This window comes from Myotis lucifugus, unplaced genomic scaffold (genome assembly GCF_000147115.1).
Source record: "Myotis lucifugus unplaced genomic scaffold, Myoluc2.0 scaffold_69, whole genome shotgun sequence".
Lineage (NCBI taxonomy): Eukaryota > Metazoa > Chordata > Mammalia > Chiroptera > Vespertilionidae > Myotis > Myotis lucifugus.
This window is the reverse complement of record NW_005871117.1, coordinates 1,021,693-1,041,485: the sequence shown is the minus strand read 5'-3', so window position 1 is coordinate 1,041,485 and position 19,793 is coordinate 1,021,693. Positions and strand designations below refer to the sequence as shown.

Genomic DNA, 19,793 nt, shown 5'->3' with positions numbered 1-19,793 from the left:
AGCAGCGTAGTATTGGACCTCAGCTCCGCCACCTTTCAAAGGCTGTGGTCAGGAAAGAAGGCCTGTGCACTGGGCAACCAGTATCCTTTACTTATCACCTTGAGACATATGAAAAGGACAAGATTGACAAATACAGTTAGCAGAAAACTGTTAGAGCCTGGCATTTCCAACACATTCCCCCACCTCTTTTTTCTCCACTTCAGGGTTTTCAGTCTTGGGAAAGCTAAAGCCTACCCAAAAATATGAAAGGAAGCCCTGGCCAGTGTTTCTCAGTGGTTAAAGCAGAGGTCCTCAAACTTTTTAAACAGGGGGCCAGTTCACTGTCCCTTAGACATTCCACACATGCGCACTGCGGGCCCAGGACGAGTCGGCTGCTAAGCAGGACAGGCAGCGGCGGCAAAAACACCCGGCTGGTCGGATAAATGTTTTCTGCAGGCTGCATGTGGCCCGCAGGCCATAGTTTGAGGACCCCTGGGTTAGAGCATTGCCTCGTGCACCAAAGGGTCTCAGGTTTGATTCCTGTCAGGGCACACACCTGGTACCTGGGTTGCAGGTTCCATCTCTGGGCAGGGCCCATGTGGGAGGCAATCAATCTATGTTTCTCTCTTACATCAATGTTTCTCTCTCTCTCCCTCTCCCTTCCTCTCTCTCTTGAGTCAATTAAAAAATAGATAGCCTTGGATGAGGATTAAAAATATATACTAAAAAATTATGAAAGAAAGAAGGCAGACCAGTAAGTTGAGCCAACAGAATTGTCCTAAAGAATCAAAATGGTTTACAACTTAGAATTGCCAGGAGACCCAGGTTAAAAATTATTACTTAACCTCTCTAAGTCTCAGTTCCTCTTTGCAATCACAACGGTAACCTCCTTACCTAGTACACTTCCCCTGAGGAGCACCCAGGGCAGTGCTGTCAGCCCTGGCTGCACAGGGGACTCACCTGGGGGCTTGTTAAGACTCCTGATGCCCGGCTTGTACTCAGACCAGATAAATGACAACTGCAGAGGTGCACCTCAGGCCTTAATATTTTTTAGTTTTTCAAGTGATTGTAATATGCAGCCACGTGTGAAGATTAATGATCTAAGAAATGCATATTGTCTTGGTTGCCAAAACATCTATCATATAACAGCAGCAGGCATCCATGAAGCATGAGCATTGCAGTTGGTGTTGGTGATGGTGGTGGTGGTGCCTGTGGTGTTCAGAGGGGTTCTGCTTTGGGTTCGGAGTTCTCGTAGAGAGGAACTGTTTCCGGGGAAACATCTCCAATCTCTGCAGCAGCTCCGCATTTCATTCCCTGAGGCCATCAAGTACTCCTCTCACTGATCAACCTCCCACCCCTCAGCTCTCCCACCCCTTTACTCCACATCTTTGTTCTTTGACCTTACAGGGGTGTCTTTCTTGTTCCGTTTTTGGCCTGTTGGTCTATAAGCCCCAACTCTGGTTTGACTTCCTCCTCTACCATCTTGGACTAGGTGATCCCTCATTTTAATATTCTCTCAACAGCACCACAGAATCTCTTGCCTCCTCGGCATCTATATCCCAAACTAAGGCCAAGTTCTCCTTTGTCTGATCTTCCTGCCAAGCACTGAACAGAAAATTACACCTTCATGGTCCCCCCTCAGCTGGTGCTCACCAATGCTCGCCCATGCTTTCCCCCGCCTCCAGTCCTCCCTCTCCCTTCCATGCTTCCTGCTCTCATCAGTTTCCTGTCCCAACTGTCCACTCCCTTAACTCCTCAAGGAAAACCAAGCTGGCCGCTCCCTCTAGTTTCGTCTTTCCCATCCAGCCTTCTCCCTTGAAGGCCACATCATCTTCTCCTGCTTCTCTCTGTCCCCCTCACTATCATTTAACAACTCTCTCCTATAGCTTCAAACTTTCCCTCTTTGGGATTTAACTCAGTCTACTGCAGCCAACAAATAAGCTATATTTCTCCCTCTTCTGAAAACAAAAAACCTTTTCTTTGACAAGATCTTGTGAAATATCCTATTTCTCCCTCTATCAGCACAAAAAGCAATATACAGTCTCCAATTCTCATCTTATCTGAATTAACACTTCAGACCCCTGAATACCAGTTTCTGCTGGCCACTGGCTACTTAGCTGTTCTTGCTTGTCATCAACAACTTCCTGAAGGACACATGTACCATTGCCTCTGTTAGGCCTGCCCTCTACTTGACTTTTCTGCAGTTTCTGACAGTGCTAAACACCATTTCCTTTCAAATCTCTTCAGCTCAACAAATTCTCATTGCACGTTAACTGTCAGGTCCTGTGCTGTAGGCACTAGGGACACGAAGATGAACAAGATGAGGAGGAATCCTCACCTCTTAAAGGGCCCACAGTCTACTCAGGAAAACACACGTATAGAGAAATAATTAGGATACACTCTAGTTTGCTAATCTGGAATTTCTTCAGCTCTCTTCTTTCCCTTTCATACCAGGCAGGTATACTCCTCTATCTCTACCCTCAGCTCTTTTCACTGGATTCTCTCCTTGTTTGTCCCTTCACTGCTATGTTTCCCATGTTTATCCCTTTTTAATTAGTTGGTGGAGCTTATCTCCCTGGGAAGTAGCCACTCTCCAATGACTTCAAAGTCTATAGCTTCTAACCTAACTTTATCCCTATAGTCTCATGTTCTAATTTCCTATTGGATAGTCCACAGATACTTCCAACTCAAATGGACCAGGACCCAATTCTTTATCTTCTGCCCCAATCCTGTTTCTACCCCTGGGTCCTCTGCTTAATCACTTTTGCATCCACCTCATAGCCAACCTTGAAGCAAACTTATTCCCAACATCTCATCCTTACCCACCCCCACCTCTTTCCCGTCTGACTGGTCTTCAGTGGCTACTTTTTTGTTTCAGTTTCATGTCAGTTGCTGTTTTCTCCTAGCTACTGACATCACTAAATCTGTACTGTAAGCCCTCATCCCATCCCTTGCAGTGCATAGCAGTAGTCTTCTTATATAGCTCATGCCGCCATCTCCTTCCACCTCTAAACCATGCTCATTTTGTGCCTGTTATCTTTTAAAAAGATGGATTTAATCATCATCTTCCTATAAATCCAGACCCTAGCAAAGCAACAAGCCTAGACCTGTAATGTCCAATGTGGTAGCCACTGATTTCATGAAACCACTTAAATTTAAATTTATTAAAATTAAAGGAAAGTTTAGTTCCTCAGTCACACTAGCTACATGTATTCAACTCACTTTCAAAGGTCAGCTCTTCTTGGCAACCTTCTCCACTCCTTGAAATGTATAAAACGAGGAGGATGTGCTCCTGCATTCTAGCCCAGCCCTGGTCTCATTGTGCTGCACCTGTTTATGGGGGCGCCTCCTCCACTCTCCTGAGCCCCTCAAGGACAGTGAGTGGCTGAATCCATGTCATCCCCGTGTCCTGACACTTTAGGGCCTGACACATAATGGACATTCACTTATTCCTCTTTCTTTCCCTTGAGGGTTAAGGTTGAGCAGGAAGAAACTGTAAGATGCTCCTTTCATCACAATATGAAGGCATAATGGGAAGCTCAATCACGTGCTCCCTCTTCTCAGGTGCTGACTCCAGCGGCTCTCTGAGAATGGCCTTCCTCCCCTGCTCGCCCTCCCTTCCAAGATCCGACTCAGTTCCTATCCTTTAGAACCACAGGGAAAACGTCTGGCAAGAGCCACTGTTGTACCAGCTGATTTAAATTGAAATGTTTTCCCCAGATAAATGTGTGCTAAATAATACACCAGCTCTCCAGCCAGAGGGAAGTGACAGGCGCTCTGTAAATAAAGGCACTTAGTTGCTGGTAAAGAGCCGTAAAGTGGTTCTGAGCTGATGTTTGCTGACCAGCAAGAAGCGGCTTCACCTGCTCTATGTAATTGTCGCTGCAGTCTTGCCTGCTGTATATTAAAACTGCATCTCATAGACCCAACTGTCACATCGGATAGACCATCCGCATGGGGTGCGCCACCTCCTCTGTAATTGTTTTCGACAACCAGCCATCACATCACAGATCATTTTAGAAAGTGTCTGGTCCAGAATCCTCGGGCTGGGTCGGCTCTGACACCGTGTGGGCTCAGATAGCGACACCACAAGGGATGTGAAAAGAGAAGAAGGGAAATGAAGTTCTGTTTGTTTAGGAGACCAAGTGACATACAGTGCCAAGTGTCTGAACACAAATCCCACCGAGGACTCTCCCTTCACATTGTCAAGACACATTTTGCATGTTACCTTGCATCAGGATACAAAAACTCTCCATAAGGTAAGTTGCATAGGGACGCGTGACTAAGCTGTCCAAGGGCACACACACGTCTGTCCCGAGTCCACATTTCTGCCCCTCTGCCTTCTGGAGAGGTGGTGATGTAGCTCTCAGGACCAAGCGAACGATGGGGTTTTACAAGGACTACAGAATAGATAGCAAGGACAATCGGGTGGCAGTGGCCAGAAATCTATGTAGTTAACACTTGCGGGGAGGGGTTACATTTGGTTCCCAAAGTGAAAGAGGAAGAGGAATCCATTTTGTGCTCTGTAACTCCAATCCACTGGGACCTTCCAATGCCCGGGGGAATTGCAGTCAACATATCTGAGTCCCATGAGTACTGCTCTCGAAGGGGGACAGTATCAGGGAAACTCAGCTCATCCACCTGGCCCCTCAGGTTGGGATGGACCCCAGGAATGGGTGAATTTATAGAGCCTGCCCCTCGGGGAGGAAGCCACTTTCCTCGTGAACACCCACTGCCAAACGACTGTCTTTGGGAAAATCAGAGTGTCAACAGAGAAGAGTATTAGAAACTAAGCAGCAAGAATGAGAAGAGCAGTCGCAGGAAGAAAGGAGGGAAATACGGGCTCAGTGTGTCCACAGCTCCCAAGGTCTCTCACTGAGCAGATCCAACTGCTTGCTGGTGACTGGGGGACACGCCCTCCATTCTACTGCTGCTGGGAACCTGGGAAGATCTCCAGAGCACATCCTCTGCCTTCCTGTGTGCATGTGTGCACCTGTGTGTGCCCACATATATTCATGTGTACATGTGTACGTGTGTGCTTGTACAAAAAAAGTCCCCTTCTTTTTCTCTCTTTTTTTTTCAGGAAAAATGAACTCCCTTCCCCTTTTCTCCTTATCTCCCATCAAAACCTATTTTTCTCGCTTATTTCTGTGCTAAAAACAGTAAAATAGGCTTTTGAGCTTTGGGTGGATATCTGGGAAAGGGATGTTATTTTACCCATTTGGCCATCGGAGAGGATCTAAGAGGCCGGGATAAGATTTGTGAGAGCTAGAAGGAACACCTGTTTCAGATGCATATACAGTTGGACCTTGAACAATGCAGGGGTTAAGGGTGCTGACCTCCTATGCAGTTGAAAATCCACATATAACTTGTGACTTCCCCAAAACTTAACTACTAATAGCCTACCACTGACCAGAAGCCTTACCAACAACATCTACAGTTAATTAAAACATATGCATGTTATATGTATTATATACCACTAGTGACCCAGTGCACAGATTTGTGCACATTGAAAGGAAATTAATTAGAAGGTGGCTGGCGGAACGGGACTGGGCGAAACGGGCCAGACACCCCTGGAGCCAACCTCCCGTGGTCCCTCCCTGGTGTTTGCAAAGTGAGTGGGGTTTCTCTGGCAGGTGGGGTCCCTCAGCTGACCTGCGGGGATCGGGCCAAACCCAGCTTTCCAACATCCCCACAGGGGTCCCGGAGTGCAGGAGGGCACTCTGCAAAGTTGCTGTCGTACAGGATGTGGAACGCAAACGCAAGTGTGCAGTAAACCAGATTCGGGGCTGACAGTGTCCCAGCAACAACATAACCCATAGCCAAAGGTGGAATCAAATGGCCCCGCGAGGTATTGGGTTCCCTTCTCTCTGGTTTCAGGGTGCGTCCCCTGAGAACCACCAATGCCAAGTCACTGGAAGCTTGGTAGCTCCTGCATTGAGTGTCTGCCCCCTGGTGATCAGTGCTCATCATAGTGACCAGTTGGATGGTCGGACACTTAGCATATTAGCCTTTTATACATAGAGATACATTACTACAATAAAGTAAGCTACAGAAAAAAAATGTTATTAAGACAATCATAAGGAAGAGAAAATACATTTACAGCATTGTACGTATTTATTGGGGAAAAAATGGTGTATACGTAGACCCTTGCAGCACAAACCTCTCTGTTCAAGGGCCAACTGTATAACTAAGTTGTACATGAAGACTTTGATACATGGACCTGGAAAATCCCAATGACTGGATTGGGAGGAAGTGGGCATGCTGGGGACAGGGGTGCTCTCCTGTTCCTCCTGCTCGGCCCCCTCCACCCACAGGGAGCACTTCTGCCTCCACCTCCTTCCCTTTCCCGTGCTGGTCCTGCCAGAAGAGGAGGAGCGTCTGGCAGGGTGGTCAGCATGTTCGCTGGACCTGGATTCCTTAGCGTGAAGATTGTGCCTGAAAGCCATGCACATGAGTCACCCGGGACCCTTAGAAGTCAGCTTCCCACCCAGGAGGTCTGGGGTAGGCATGAGATTCTGCATTTCTAACAAGGTCCCTGGCGGTGCCCCTGCTGGGGTCAGAGGACCCATACAGAAGTACAAGTACTTAAAGGCACCTCCTAGGCCAGCTTGCTGCGTGCTCACAGCCTTGTCACCTCCGCTCTCTGCCTCCCCAGCATGCAGCTGGGTGGTAAGAGCTGTCCTCAGAGCCTGGCATGTTGCCCTGCCCTGCGGGTACCGCTGAGTTAGTGAACACCAAGATTAAGATGGTGCAGGGGAGGCAGAGGATGAGAGAGTGGAGAGGTCCAAACTGGGCTTCCGGCTGTCCCCATCAGGGTTAAGAAAAGAAGCCACTCTATTCCGAGTATGAAGAGGCTGACACCACCACTGGGAAGGCTGTGGCAGCAAGTCGAATGGGCCACCATTCACCATTTCATTTGCAACACCAAGTGGAAGGCTCTACAGAGCTGCACAGAAGATGCCGTGAGTCTCAGATGCCCAGAGAAGCCTGCTCCCACGTCTCACTCCCCAGCACCAAAGCCGTGGTTCTTAGCAGGCTGCCCTGAGATCGGCTCGGAACCTCACATCCACTCAGGGTCTGGCAGCAGCTGCCTCCCTTGCTCTCCCCGTTCCAGGTCTCTCTCAGAGCCCCGCTCTCCCTGGCAGACTCCAGCCCAGAACCACAGAAGGAAGAGGATTCAAGGAACTACTGTCCCTGGCCTCACAGCAAATGTCCACCAGATGTTAGAAGGAGGTGGTGGTGATGTGGAATTGGCACAATTCTACGCTGCATGGAGCTGAGCTTTGTCACGTCAGTGAGATGGCGTCATACCCCAGCAGCTCTGGTTCCCATGGGCTGTGCTCCTGGAATGATGGGAGTCAGGTCCTCCTCAGGCCCCCAGTGCCACCCATCCAGTGGACCACATGTGACAATAATCCTACAGCTCAGGGCAAGCCTCCTCAGTGGTGCTTTTTTTTGGGGGGGGGGGATAGGCCTCCCAGCCTATCCTGCTGAGGCCCTAATTAGAAAGGCTGTTACAGGGTTTTTGCTGTGCTGCCTGCCTGCGACTCCTCGGTGACATCTTTGCTTGTAGCTACCTGCCCAGGGTCCCAGAGAAAATGACAGGGGAGATTGGGGCAGAGCCGGGGTGGCATTTAGCTCTACTAGCTCCCTGTAGAGAATGCATGGGCTGAGGAGCACCACCTCTTGCTAAATGACTTTCGGTGCCCACACAGTTCCCTCTCTCCAGGGCCACATCCCTGGGTTGGCATATGATAACATAAAGCTTAACACCCCCGAGCAGCGATAACAATAGCAAAGCGTCGCAGAGGTCAGTGGCAATGACATATTCTGGGGAGAAACGCTGGGAACTGCTCAGCCAGCGTGTTTTCAGTGCTCTGACATTTAGTTGGTGACCCTGGTCACAAAATCACCGTTTGGGAAGGCTGAGGGGTGGCAATGTAAAGGCTGGCTCATTCCCCAGGAAGGCAGGGTGCTCTGAGTGGGGGTCTTCCTGCCTGGGTCCTGGGATGGCCAGGAGAGGCAGCGCCTGCCCCTTTGAGCGCCACCACAGTGACCACAGGTTCCACTGCCTGGCAGGCCGACGCGAGCCTCTGTGAATTACTGAGTGAAGGATATCCCTCTTGCCAGCCCCTGTCCCCTGCAGGCATAGGAGAGGACTATTACAGGCTGTCCTTACCTTGGGAATTCGCCTGCAAGACCCCGATGCTGTCATCAAACTGCATAGATTTGATGTTGAGTGACGCCAAGATGCATTCCTTGTCCTGCAGCGAAGTATCATCAATATTATTCTGATTGGCTGACAGGATAACGCACATGTCACAGAGGTTGATGTTGACGGCCCTTAAATCAGCCCGACTTAATGGCGTACCCTTTGGCAGAGAGGAAAGAAAAAAAAAAGAGAGAAGCAAAAGTGAGACCGAGGGACGAGAGGGAAAGAGAAAAAAAATAAAAACAAATTAAAGATCACGCTGGAGCTTTGGGAAATTATTTAACAAGTATCTTCTTTATGCCTTGACATTAAGCTGGCCTAACTGCATTCAGGGGAATAGGAGCTGTGTGCTAATCTAAAGGGTAGCCGGTGCTGATGGCAGCATTTTAGGCTCGCTCTCAATACTCAATCAAGCTATTACTAACAAACGAGGGAGGAATAATGCCAGGCTCCTACATCTCCTTCCTGCTGGAAATTGTCTTGATTTAAGGAACTGTCCTGTGGCAACCTCAGGCTTTCAGAACGTAACGAGGGGGTGGGTTTCAAATGCCTGTTTATTTAATAGCAGGTCACTTCTGTCACAAGCAAAAGACAGCAGCTCCAAGGAGAATTTCGGATGCAGGCAAGGGGAATGGCCAATGAGCAGTGGTGAGGAGATGGGGCTGAGACAAGGCTGCCCTAGGAGGATGTGGGAGGGAGGGCAGCTACGTGCATCTTACAAAGGGGAGAGGGAAAGGAGTGAAGTTTCAGGTCACAGAATTTTATTACATATTTTAGCAGGGAAAAAAAAGGAAATCGCCTAATTGTTCAACAACATAGGAATGGCTAAACACGCTATGGGGCATACATAGCACGGGAGTCTATGCAGCCAAAAAAGAGACTGAAACCACTGTCCATGCGGGCATCACCTAGGAAGGATCTCGCTCAGAGGAATACGTGGGAAAAGGAAAAAACAAGTTCTACACAATTTGAAAAGTATGGCATCATTTATGTGAAAAGAGCCCCACAAAATGAAACTATATGTTTATGTATAAAGATATGTACATTCAAAGAGAAAGTTCGGGAAAAATTCACACTACTCTAATAACAGTAATTACCCCTGGGGAGGAGAATAAGATTGGGCATGAAGGGAAAAGTTTGGTTTTGATTTTACATACTTCCGATTGCTCGATATTTTATAACAAGGACGCGTTGGTATATTCCTAGTGTAATTAAAAATAAATAAAGCAGAAAACAGAATTTTTTAAAATCCTGAAACAACAAAATACTGGGGGAGGGAGGACAGATCAGGGAGGTGATGACAGAGAGGCCAGGAAGGCAACCACAGGTGAGGGGCGTGAACCCACTTGCTCCGTGTCCTCAGGAGGAGGCACAGCAGGCCTCAGCAGGCCATCCATGGCTGAGAGCCCAGGGACACCCCTCTGGAGTTCACACCCAGCCCCAGCCTCTGCTTTGCCTGCACAGAGACCCGAGTAGCCTTCACCTACTGACTGTGTAGGGACAGGGTTTGCCAGCCGCCTTGTATCTCTGGGGACCTTTCTCTAGTTCTCCTTCCTGGAAAAGGGACTTTGAGAAGGTTGGACTTGGCTGCGGAGATCAAAGCCATCAACACTCTTTTATGACTTAGTGTCATTCATGATTCTCTTCTCAGCCCCCAGGATGTTGCCACAAGGTGGAGCAAAGGAGGGAGAGGCGTTCAGGACTAAGGGGCTGAGGAGCTACTCATTCCAGACTCTGGAGCATCATCTTCTGAGAGAAGGGGAAGAAGGGTCCCCTCTCCTCCTGGGATCTCTTGGTACAAAAGAAGTTAGACCAACCTCCCGAGTCACTGTGCCAGTGCGTAAGCCTCAACTGCCTCCATCCATATTCCTTTAATTATCATCCTGTGGGGAATCAGCGGTAAATTGTGACATAAGACAATCCCTGCACAGCTGTATACGTGTGATTTCAAAATTCAAGAAATACAAATGGCATACATAAAAACGCTTTGTGTTTCTTGGGGCTGGCTCTCCCTGTGAGGCACTGTTTAAACAATGAAATATGTGAAGACAGAGAAGGGCCATTTTGTACAAACAATGAAATATGTGAAGACAGAGAAGGGCCATTTTGTACAAATATGTGGTGTTTGAGTATGCTAAATTGTGGGGTGGGTGGATGTGTACAGGGCACGCAAAAGGAAACACACACAACACACACACACACACACACACACAAAAACACACACACACACACACACACACACACACCAAACATCACATATACACACAGACTCATGTAACCCAGCAACATAATAAACTCACAAGGTACTTTCTGTGTGTAAGATCCCACAGAGGAAGATAATCATGGAAAAATAGAATCTAATCAACGATGTCTAAAATTCGCAAGGTGTGTATCTATTTACACTCTTCGATGTGCATGACTGGCTTTCTGCAGGTAACTATTTTTAATTCCATGTGTTTATTAAGTCAGTGAGTTTTGGTCCCAGCATCCAAAAGATATCTGTCTATATTTTTCTCCTGTCTTTAAATATTTATTGAATACCTATCATGCCAGGCATATGTAAGGATAAATGGTGGCTGCTAATACATATTACTTGTGGGTAGTTTATTACATACTTATTGAATTTTATTTCTTCACTGTTTTTTTTTCTATTTTTGAGGTTCTGGAAGCTAATAATAGAAATAATGAATTTCAGCTCCATAACTTGGAAAAAACCCAGCTCCCTAAAATGTAGCATCAAACTCATGTTCCTCAATTCCAGGGTGTGAACTTCCAAGAAAAATTTGTGGCGAATAAGCGATATTTATATGGATGCGTGACAGTGAGAACTGTATCAAATGTTGAAATGTACAACAGTTTTTTAACATTTATGGCAAATATATTTATTAATAATTAGGAAGTAGTTTCATGACTCGCAGATCATGTATACCCTGTCTTCCCACTAAGTTGTAAAGTACCAAATTTTCCTTTTAGATTTGGGTAGCAGTGTTTCATAATCACGACTATCACAGGTTGCCCGGCCTGTGTGGCTCGGTGGTTTAGAGGGTGGTCCCTGTGCACCGGAAGTTCTCGGGTTCGATTCCGGTCAGGACATGTACCTGGGTTGCAGGTTCCATGTCCAGCCCCAGTCAGGGTGTGAGCAGGAGGCAATCAATTGATGTTTCTCTCTCACACTGATGTTTTTTTCTCTCTCTCTCCCTCCCTTCTTTCCACTCTGTTGAAATCAATGGAAGAATATCTCTTCAGGTGAGGATAAAATAAATCAATAAACAAACATACAAAAAAAATACCACAGTCACACATGTGGGGGCACACACACAAACCCAGGGAAACACACCAGGCTGCTAAATGAGTGAGGGGGAGAGGCTGATCAGCAGAAGGGGTCAGCCTTCATAGAGCAAAAATAAATAAAGAGCTCTGTTAAATACATTTAGTTAAAAACAGAATGTGGTACAATCAAGATTACCCCATAAATAAAGTGATATAAATAGTTCCATAAGTAAAGTCTACTCTAAGCTTCATGCTATCACACAGCACTGGGTTTGGGTAGGCATGAGAGAGTGTTTAGACACTGACATGGTTAATACATTTGATACCAGCTAAACTTCATGTCTGAGGAGCAACTGAACTGGGCTGCAAATTCCTTTTAATAAGGTCCCTGGGGTTTGGATATTCCTAGATGGAGCGTAGAGGAAGGGCTGAGTCCTCAGGCCCATAACCAGATAAAGAAGCAGAGGCGTGATCAAAGCTCCAACTATTATATCCATCTGGGAGTTTTTGTGAATGAAAGGAATTTAAAAAAAACCCACCATCAATAATGTGACCTTGGACTTACAGGCAATATGGACACTTTGGGGAAGTTGTGAAGCGTCTCCCATTCCCGCTTGAGGTACTCAATGGAGCCCACGAACACGATGTGCTTGAGCTCATGGTAATGAAAGTTGCTGGCGCGGAGTGGCATCACCAGGTTCCGGAGGCCAATCAGGGCTGAGCTGACATCGCCGAAGATGCAGACCACCACGTGGCCACTCAGGACAGTCATGGCGGCTTCACTTCGAGTCTGCAGCAAGGAGAAGGGCATGAGCATCTGAGAGAAGACCTCCTCAGGTTGTGGTAAGAACTTAAAAAATCGCCTGGTTGGCATGGGTTGGTGGTTGAGCATCGACCTATGAACCAAGAGGTCATGGTTCAATTCCCAGTCAGGGCACATGCCCAAGTTGTGAGCTCGATCCCCAGTGTGGGGCGTGCAGAAGGCAGCCAATCAATGATTTTCTCTCATAGCTGATGTTTCTCTCTCCCTCTCTTCTCTGAAATCAATAAAAATATATTTTAAAATTAATTTAAAAATCACGAGTGTAAAGAATAAACACACATAGCAAGCACTTGTTGAGTGCTTACTATGTGATATTATATGCTATAATTTTTATTTCAACAATGTTATACACATACTATATATATATTTATAATTTGAGTATGTGTGATTTATTACACTGGGTGTACTAAATATATTGAAACATATACCTGCACACACCACTACATTTTTTTATAAAAGATTTAAAAAAGATATGCCATACCTTCCTATGAGCAGATCTTTCTTAATGGTTTTCAGGGGGAAAGTCAGAGGAAACAGCAATATTTATTTTATTTGGAAAGGGAAGACTTAGTTTCTATTAAATTGTTGATAAAATAAGCTGTGTTTTTGCCCTGGCCAGGTGGATCAATTGGTTGGAGAGTCAGTCTGTACATCAAAACATTGCAGGTTGGATTTCTGGTCAGGGCATATTCTTAGGCTGTGGATTTGATCTCTGGTCTGGCGTGTGTGGGAGGCAACCGATCAATGTTGTTTTTTTTGTTTGTGTTTCTCTCTCTCTCTCTCTAAAAATCAATTTAAAATCTGGTGAGGATTAAAAAAGAGAGAGAGAGAGAGAGAGAGAGAGAGAGAGAGAGAGAGAGAGAGAGATGTGTTTTCTGCCTCTCTTGCTGAGATGAGGATAAAATGATCAAATCCTATGTTGGTCTCAAGAAATGTGAGTTCTTAGTTCTAGACTCATCCGTGAGATGCTAAGTACATCGTTGCATCAGTAGGTAGAACAGAATATCCCTAAGCCAGGGATTAGCAAACTATGGCCCACAGGCCAAATCTGGCCTACCGCCAACTTTTGTATGGCCATGGCTAGTGAGCTAAGATTGATTTCTATATTTTAAAATGGTTGAAAAAAATCAAACAGAGAATATTTCACAATATGTGAAAATTATATGAAATTCAAATTCCAATAAAATTGTATTACAACACAGCAGATTTTACTCATCTAGGTCTTGCCAATGATTGTTTTTACATTGTCATGGCAAAGCTGACTAGCTGTGACAGAGATTGTATGCCCAACAAAACCTAAATTATTTATGAAATGACCCTTTACAACTGACCCCTGTCCAGTGCAGCCTGGGGTCTCCAGCAGCATGCCTGGCGTGGCTCACCTGTGTAGTTACCAGAGGAAGATTCCCCCAAATCATTAAAAAGATCTAGAGGAGACTGACAAGAGAAACAACAGCCTGTGTCTTCCCCAACCCCTGTCCTGAATCTACAAAGGAGACAAAGGAAAGAATCAAATGACCCCCATCAGAAGAGGACACAGCTTCCCGGGAAACGCCAATGTTAGCCACTGCTGGTGCTTTCGCTCACTGCTGGTAAAGAGACCAACACAAGAAGGCCAGCTGCGGGCCTTTGTCTGCCTCTCCTTCTGGTCTAATACCTCCCACCTTGCCTGTCTTCCTGTCCACCCACTGAATGCCTGGGTAGCCCCACGTGGCTTATAATGCTTTGAGGGAGGCATATTAATGTCCACTGCACATATCAAACTCTGCTCCACTTAATCCCTAGAACTGACCCGTGTATTGATTGTTTAAATGCCAATATTGCAATTCATGACAATGTCAGGGTTATTATAGTAACCCCCAAGGAGGGGAAAAGCTAGCTTTCACTCCCTGATCGTTAGACTAAAATAGGGGCTGTTGCCATTACTGGTTTCCCTCTGTAATAGCACAGGAGCACCTAAGACACCGGCTGTAAGAAATGTTTCATAAACTGTGGCCAAGGGGGACCCAGTGGGAGTCACAGCCCACATCACCACCTCATGGAGGAGACCTGGAGTTGATTATCTTGGCTGCAAGGAAGTGTGTGTGCCTGGGAACCACCAGCAGAGGGTCAACTAGACTGTAAGGTGCTGTGATGGGGCTCCTAATTATTTTGAATTGCCAGACCACCTGGGAGCTAGCTCCCTTCAACAAGCCCGAGGAATCCAAACTGGGTCCAGAGGAGGGATCAGGGCATCTAGAATAGGGAGGTGGGGAAGGCACCAGTTAGCAGAGTGGCTGAGGGACAGATGCTGACCCCAGAAACTTAGATCAGCCACAACCCCACGTGGAGTACCTTGTGTAAAAGAACTCAGCTCTGGAGAATCTGATTCTGCCAGTTTTAAGACCCACTGGAGAAACGATTCACGTGTGCATCCTGTGTCTGCCTCGCTTGCTTCAAGGCCCGACTCAAGCTGGACCTTAATGGTCTCAAACCCTTGGAAGCACAACCTGTTTATATCCAATAAGACTTCCTGGACACTTACATGCATGGCAGGCTTCTCCCTGAAATTTGAATAGCACTTTGTGCCTCTTAATGTGTAGCTTTAAATGTATTGTTTCATGGTTATATTTTATGTTTTCTCTCCAATTAGATTATCATTTTCTTAAGATTGAGGCCATCTCATCAGTAGCACTATTTGTCATCATCAGCCCTCCACCTGTCTACATTCTGTGCTAAGAAGGATCACAAATATGCAGAGCTAGATGAACATAAACTACTGTTATAAACACGTAACAATACAGGCAGTATTCAGATTTCTTCATGACATTTAACAGTAATAATGATAACAATAGATAACTTTGTTGAGTTATATATTGGGTTTTAATTTTCACTACAATCCTATGAGTCATGGTCATTCTCACTTCATTTTCTTACAGATAAAGAGAACTAAAGTGCAAGGAGGTCAAGTGACTTGTACATGGCCGTGCAGCTGCTAAAAAGCACAGGCAGGCTCTGGCCCCAGAGCCATACCCACAGAAGTGAGGGTACCTATGTCCTCCCATGATGCCTTTCACAAGGCATGTGATCCTATTGTTAGGACTCCATAAATATTCAGAGAGAGGAAATTCTACTCTTGGTTCATGTTCTTATGAGAGTCCTAGCTGCTTCAATATGTGTCCTGAGTTTTAATTATTAAAAGTAATTAGCACCAGGGGCTGAGTTATCTCACTCTGCAGTCAGAGAAACCACTGCCCTAGTGAACGTAGCTGGGGACAGAAGCGGACGGCATCGATTCACGGTCTGTCACTCACCAGGATGACTTTCTCTATCTCCTTGGGTGCGCACCAGTGAAACATCCCAGTAGAGTCGTACTTCTTCACGTTGGAGTCCATGTTGTCAATCTGATCATTGCCGGGAATTAACAAGGGGTCATGCCTGGGGAGAAAAGGACAGGAAAGCCAGTGTGGAAAATGTGATAAATTATAAATGAAAAGCACCCCCTGAGTTACATGGCGGAGGAGATGAAGGATGCAGAAGATGCGGTTGTCGCTGAAAGCCATTCTTGTGCTTGCAAAACTCATCCTTTCAAAGACAACTGCCCAAACCACCAGCACCTGGAAGTGCAGGAGACCTTTGTCAGGTAATAATTCTGCCATCCTCTCCTACTCCCCTTTGCTGCAATGGCCTTCGGGTTATTTTGTGGATGTGGTCTCCCTTTTTATGAAGAGGTCACTCTTGGTCCTCCTCTCATTTGACCAGCTATCCAATTTCTCCAGCGTGTGCACACATGTACACACACACGTGCACACGCACACACACAGTTCATTGTTAGCATTGGCAATGAAGAGGAAGGAATAGGGACAGGGTCTCATGCTGACTGACTGGCAAGAGGATGGAAAGCCAATTACTCGCTCTTTCTGACTACAACTTCTGACGTGATTCTCTTCGCAGTAAAAGCTTTAACAGGCTGCACTTTAAATATTTTAGCAATTTGCCCAATCAGATTTTGCTCTCCCCGGCTGAAGCCCTTTAAAGATTCAGCAGCATGTCACTTCAGAGCAGACTGACTACCAAACGCCCACATCTGGAATACATAATTTCAATACTCAGCAACACCCTCTCTCCTTGCCTTGACAACTGCATTTGCACTAACTGTCCAATGGTGCTCCCCCCACCCCACCTTCACCTCCCAACTGCGGCATCCCTGCAGGAGAGCCTCAAGTTCAGACGCATCCTAATACACGTGTCTTGAATTCTCAGGGCTGCATTCGCCCTCTCTTGCCTTGTCACTAGTGGAAAAGGAGGAGGCTAATACAGAGTCCTCCCCTCCAATGGATTGGCAGAGCCACACTGACACCCTTTAGCATTGCAATGGAATCAGGCAGGTCTAACAAGTTGGCAGCATAAGAAACACACTCCTGCGTGTTGGGCCATATCTGTGTCCGGATTCCGTCTCCCATAGTGGTTCTGTGCCTCAGGTTTGGGCTGGGTCATTTGGGTTAATACAACAATGACCACGTATAGTGGGAACAATGTCCCAGGCATCCCTGCAGTGGAGCTATTTTTCCTGAACAATACTGTCCATTCAAAATCGAAAATATAAATAGGTTTAAATTCCAGATATTTACTGTAAAGTGATTTTACTTTTTAAGTAATCTACTTCAAACATCAAAGGGTGGCCTTTATTTAGTTGACATTATTTTTCCCTCTGAAATTTTCCTGACACTTCTCACTTACATGTTCACAATGCAGACACTGGGGCAGCCATCCCTCCTCCATGGTCCACAGACCTAGAGCTACGCTTTCAGGATGTCCACCATGACCATCTCAGCCTCCCACCCAACATAGGATGGGAAAGCTCTGTCTCTATTTATTCCTGAGAATTTGTTTCCAGGCTGTGCCAAATGACACAAACCATGTGAAGCAACCCTGCACAGTTATCTCCAACGAACATACTGAATTATGATAGGAACTGTCATGCCGGGTCCTAAAGGAGAAGAACATCCCCCTTGGAATAGCATCTCAGTGGCTGGGTATTTGAGAGGTCTTGAGGTTGTAAACCACCAGGCTGCCTTTCAGATACTGAACTCAATCAAAAATGATTAAATAAAGAGGCAGTTTCTGATAAAAACTGGTGTCAGATTAAGGCAAGAGCAAAGTTAGAATTTTTTGTCCTTGAAGAATGTGTAATTGTTCTACATTTATCGACTCTCTTGGACAAGCAGATGGGCAGAGACCACCATAGAGGAAAGGCTTGAGAAAATGAGCAGAATGAACTTGTGCAAGAGGGTCTTAATAAAGTTGACTTGAACATAAAGAGTCCTGTTTACTGGTTGGAGAAGGAAGATTATCTCAGGAAAGTCTAAGACCTGCCCCCAATGCATTCAGGAATTAAAAGATACCCAGCAAGCAAGACAATGAGATAGCAAGCTGACCAAAATTCCTTTTAGACAATATGTGTCTTCGGAGAGAGGACACACATCTTGGTTCTTTCTCTTTCTGGGAAGAAATCATTCCTTGGTAACACTGGCCTCCAACCCCCATCTTAGAAAAGTAAATAAACAAGCCTTATGATCAATTACTCCTCAATGAGAGGGAAAAAGACATCTTTTAATGACAAGACTCACTAACTGGATGAGGGTTTGGGGACACCAGGTATAATCTGACACCAGGGCTGCAAGCTGGGTGGCACTGGGACACCCAGAAGCACCTGAGAGGTCTCAGCGGAGTGCCATGCTACACCCTGTCTCCCTACACGTCTTTTGGCTGGCCTAGCTCATTTAAGGATAAGCATCCAGAATTTTCCTTAAAGGGTCAGATCTGAGAACCACCAAAAACCTCCCAGAACAAATGCATTTCATTTCCTCACCAGCCATGGCACCTGGAATCTGAACTTTGGTTTCTTGACTCAGCAAAGCAACCAATAAACATAAATCCCCTGTTCTGAGCCAGGAATCTAAGACACTGTAATGGGCAGGACATAGTCCCTTGTCAAAGACAGGGTCGTACATAACGGACAGAGAAAATGCCAATCAATAGTGTGACACACTGTGGTAAGTATCATAGCAAAGCGATGTACAAGGTGGTATGTTCTCATTTGTTCAAGAGCAAAGCTGTTAATTGCCTGGCATTTGAATAACATTAAGGAAGGCTTCATGGGAAAGGTAACATTTGATCTAAGCCCTGAAAGGTGGAAGGAATCTCAGCGTATTTTAATTGTTGGTCCATTAGTAGCCATTAAGACCATCTCAGAGAATTGAGGCCCAAATTTTAAAAAAAATGGCATCTAAAACCATGCTGGCAGATGTCAGCTATGGTATTACCTAACCTGGGGTATAGAGGACTCAGGCCAGGTACACTAGCTGTCCCCAGATATGCATGACGATCCAGTGGGAGATGGACCAACTGATTGAGTATGACTGACGGAGAGCAGACGAGGAACAATGCATGGTATGAAGGTAGAACAAACACCAAGTTTCCAAAAAGGAGAAATGTCATAAAAATTGAAGCTTTTTCAAAAGCGAAATGAGATGCTTCCTAAGGCAGTGGGCTTCTCACCACTTGAGACATTCCAGAGGAGCTGGGATATAGAGTGTTTTATGGCAGATGTCGAGTAAGCCCAGAAGACCTTAAAGGTGTGAAGCAGTGTGCTCTCGCTAGGGAAAGAGGTGGCTAGGAGGATTCTGAAATATTGAACCACTATCGGGCATTGAGCAAGCGAAGAAAAGTTGCTGGAGTAAAGATGAGCACTAAGAACGTGGAAGACTGACAACTGTCATGGTGCCATTAAGGCTAGAGCTGGTCCTCACTCACAGAATTCCACAGTTGGGAGGAAGCTTGGAGCGTGGTTCATTCCAGCAACATGAGATGCTGAACTACTTTGGTCCAGACAGAATAAAATTCTTTACCATGTCTTTCCCTTAGCGATTTCAAGCGTTTTATGTTGGCTTATGCTGGGAAGAGAGCTCTGACATTGGTGAAAACTGAAGAATCAGTTGTCCTCGGAACTTCTATATCTAAATTGAGGTTTTGGAAGTGTATCAATAGAAGCAAGTCCACGCATTTGCCACTGAGCACAGCCAACATTGCCAAGGTCAGGACCAGGAGAGGAACAGGGAGTTTGTTGCACATGGAAAAGAGGACCAACAGAAGCATCCCTGAACCGAGCATCCAGCACCAAGGGTTAACAAAATGACGAAGAAAACAACTTCCACAGGCTCTCAGACAACCCCGCAATGAACACTTAGCTGGATGGAACCCAGAACAAGGAAGAGACACTGCCTTTCACATCCTAATTATTTTATGTATTTTCTCAACTCACAAGGTAATCCCAACTCCCCTGTAATGCATCCGAATGAACTCATGTCTCATCGGTTACTTACTACTTGGCCAATGTGTGTGCCTTATTTTAGGGTAATAGACACTCCATGCTGCTGTACAGGGCTGAATTGTTAAGGGCTGCATTGCTTCCCCCACAAAGTCTGTATGTTGAATTCCTAACCCCAGCACCTCAGAATGTGATGG

General features: G+C 46.0%; 1 protein-coding gene across 9 annotated transcripts in view; it reads right to left on the bottom strand.

The window, feature by feature from the left end:
• The window catches only part of KCNMA1 (potassium calcium-activated channel subfamily M alpha 1), a 674,818-nt gene that overhangs the window by 52,123 nt on the left and 602,902 nt on the right, over nt 1-19,793 (bottom strand). For all 9 annotated transcript variants that reach the window (XM_023755062.1, XM_006090207.3, XM_006090192.3 and 6 more), the window contains 3 exons: nt 15,581-15,704; nt 12,030-12,254; nt 8,162-8,354 (listed from right to left, as the gene is read on the bottom strand). In XM_023755062.1, the coding sequence (XP_023610830.1) occupies nt 8,162-8,354; nt 12,030-12,254; nt 15,581-15,704 (542 nt within the window). The remainder of the gene's footprint in view (nt 1-8,161; nt 8,355-12,029; nt 12,255-15,580; nt 15,705-19,793) is intronic.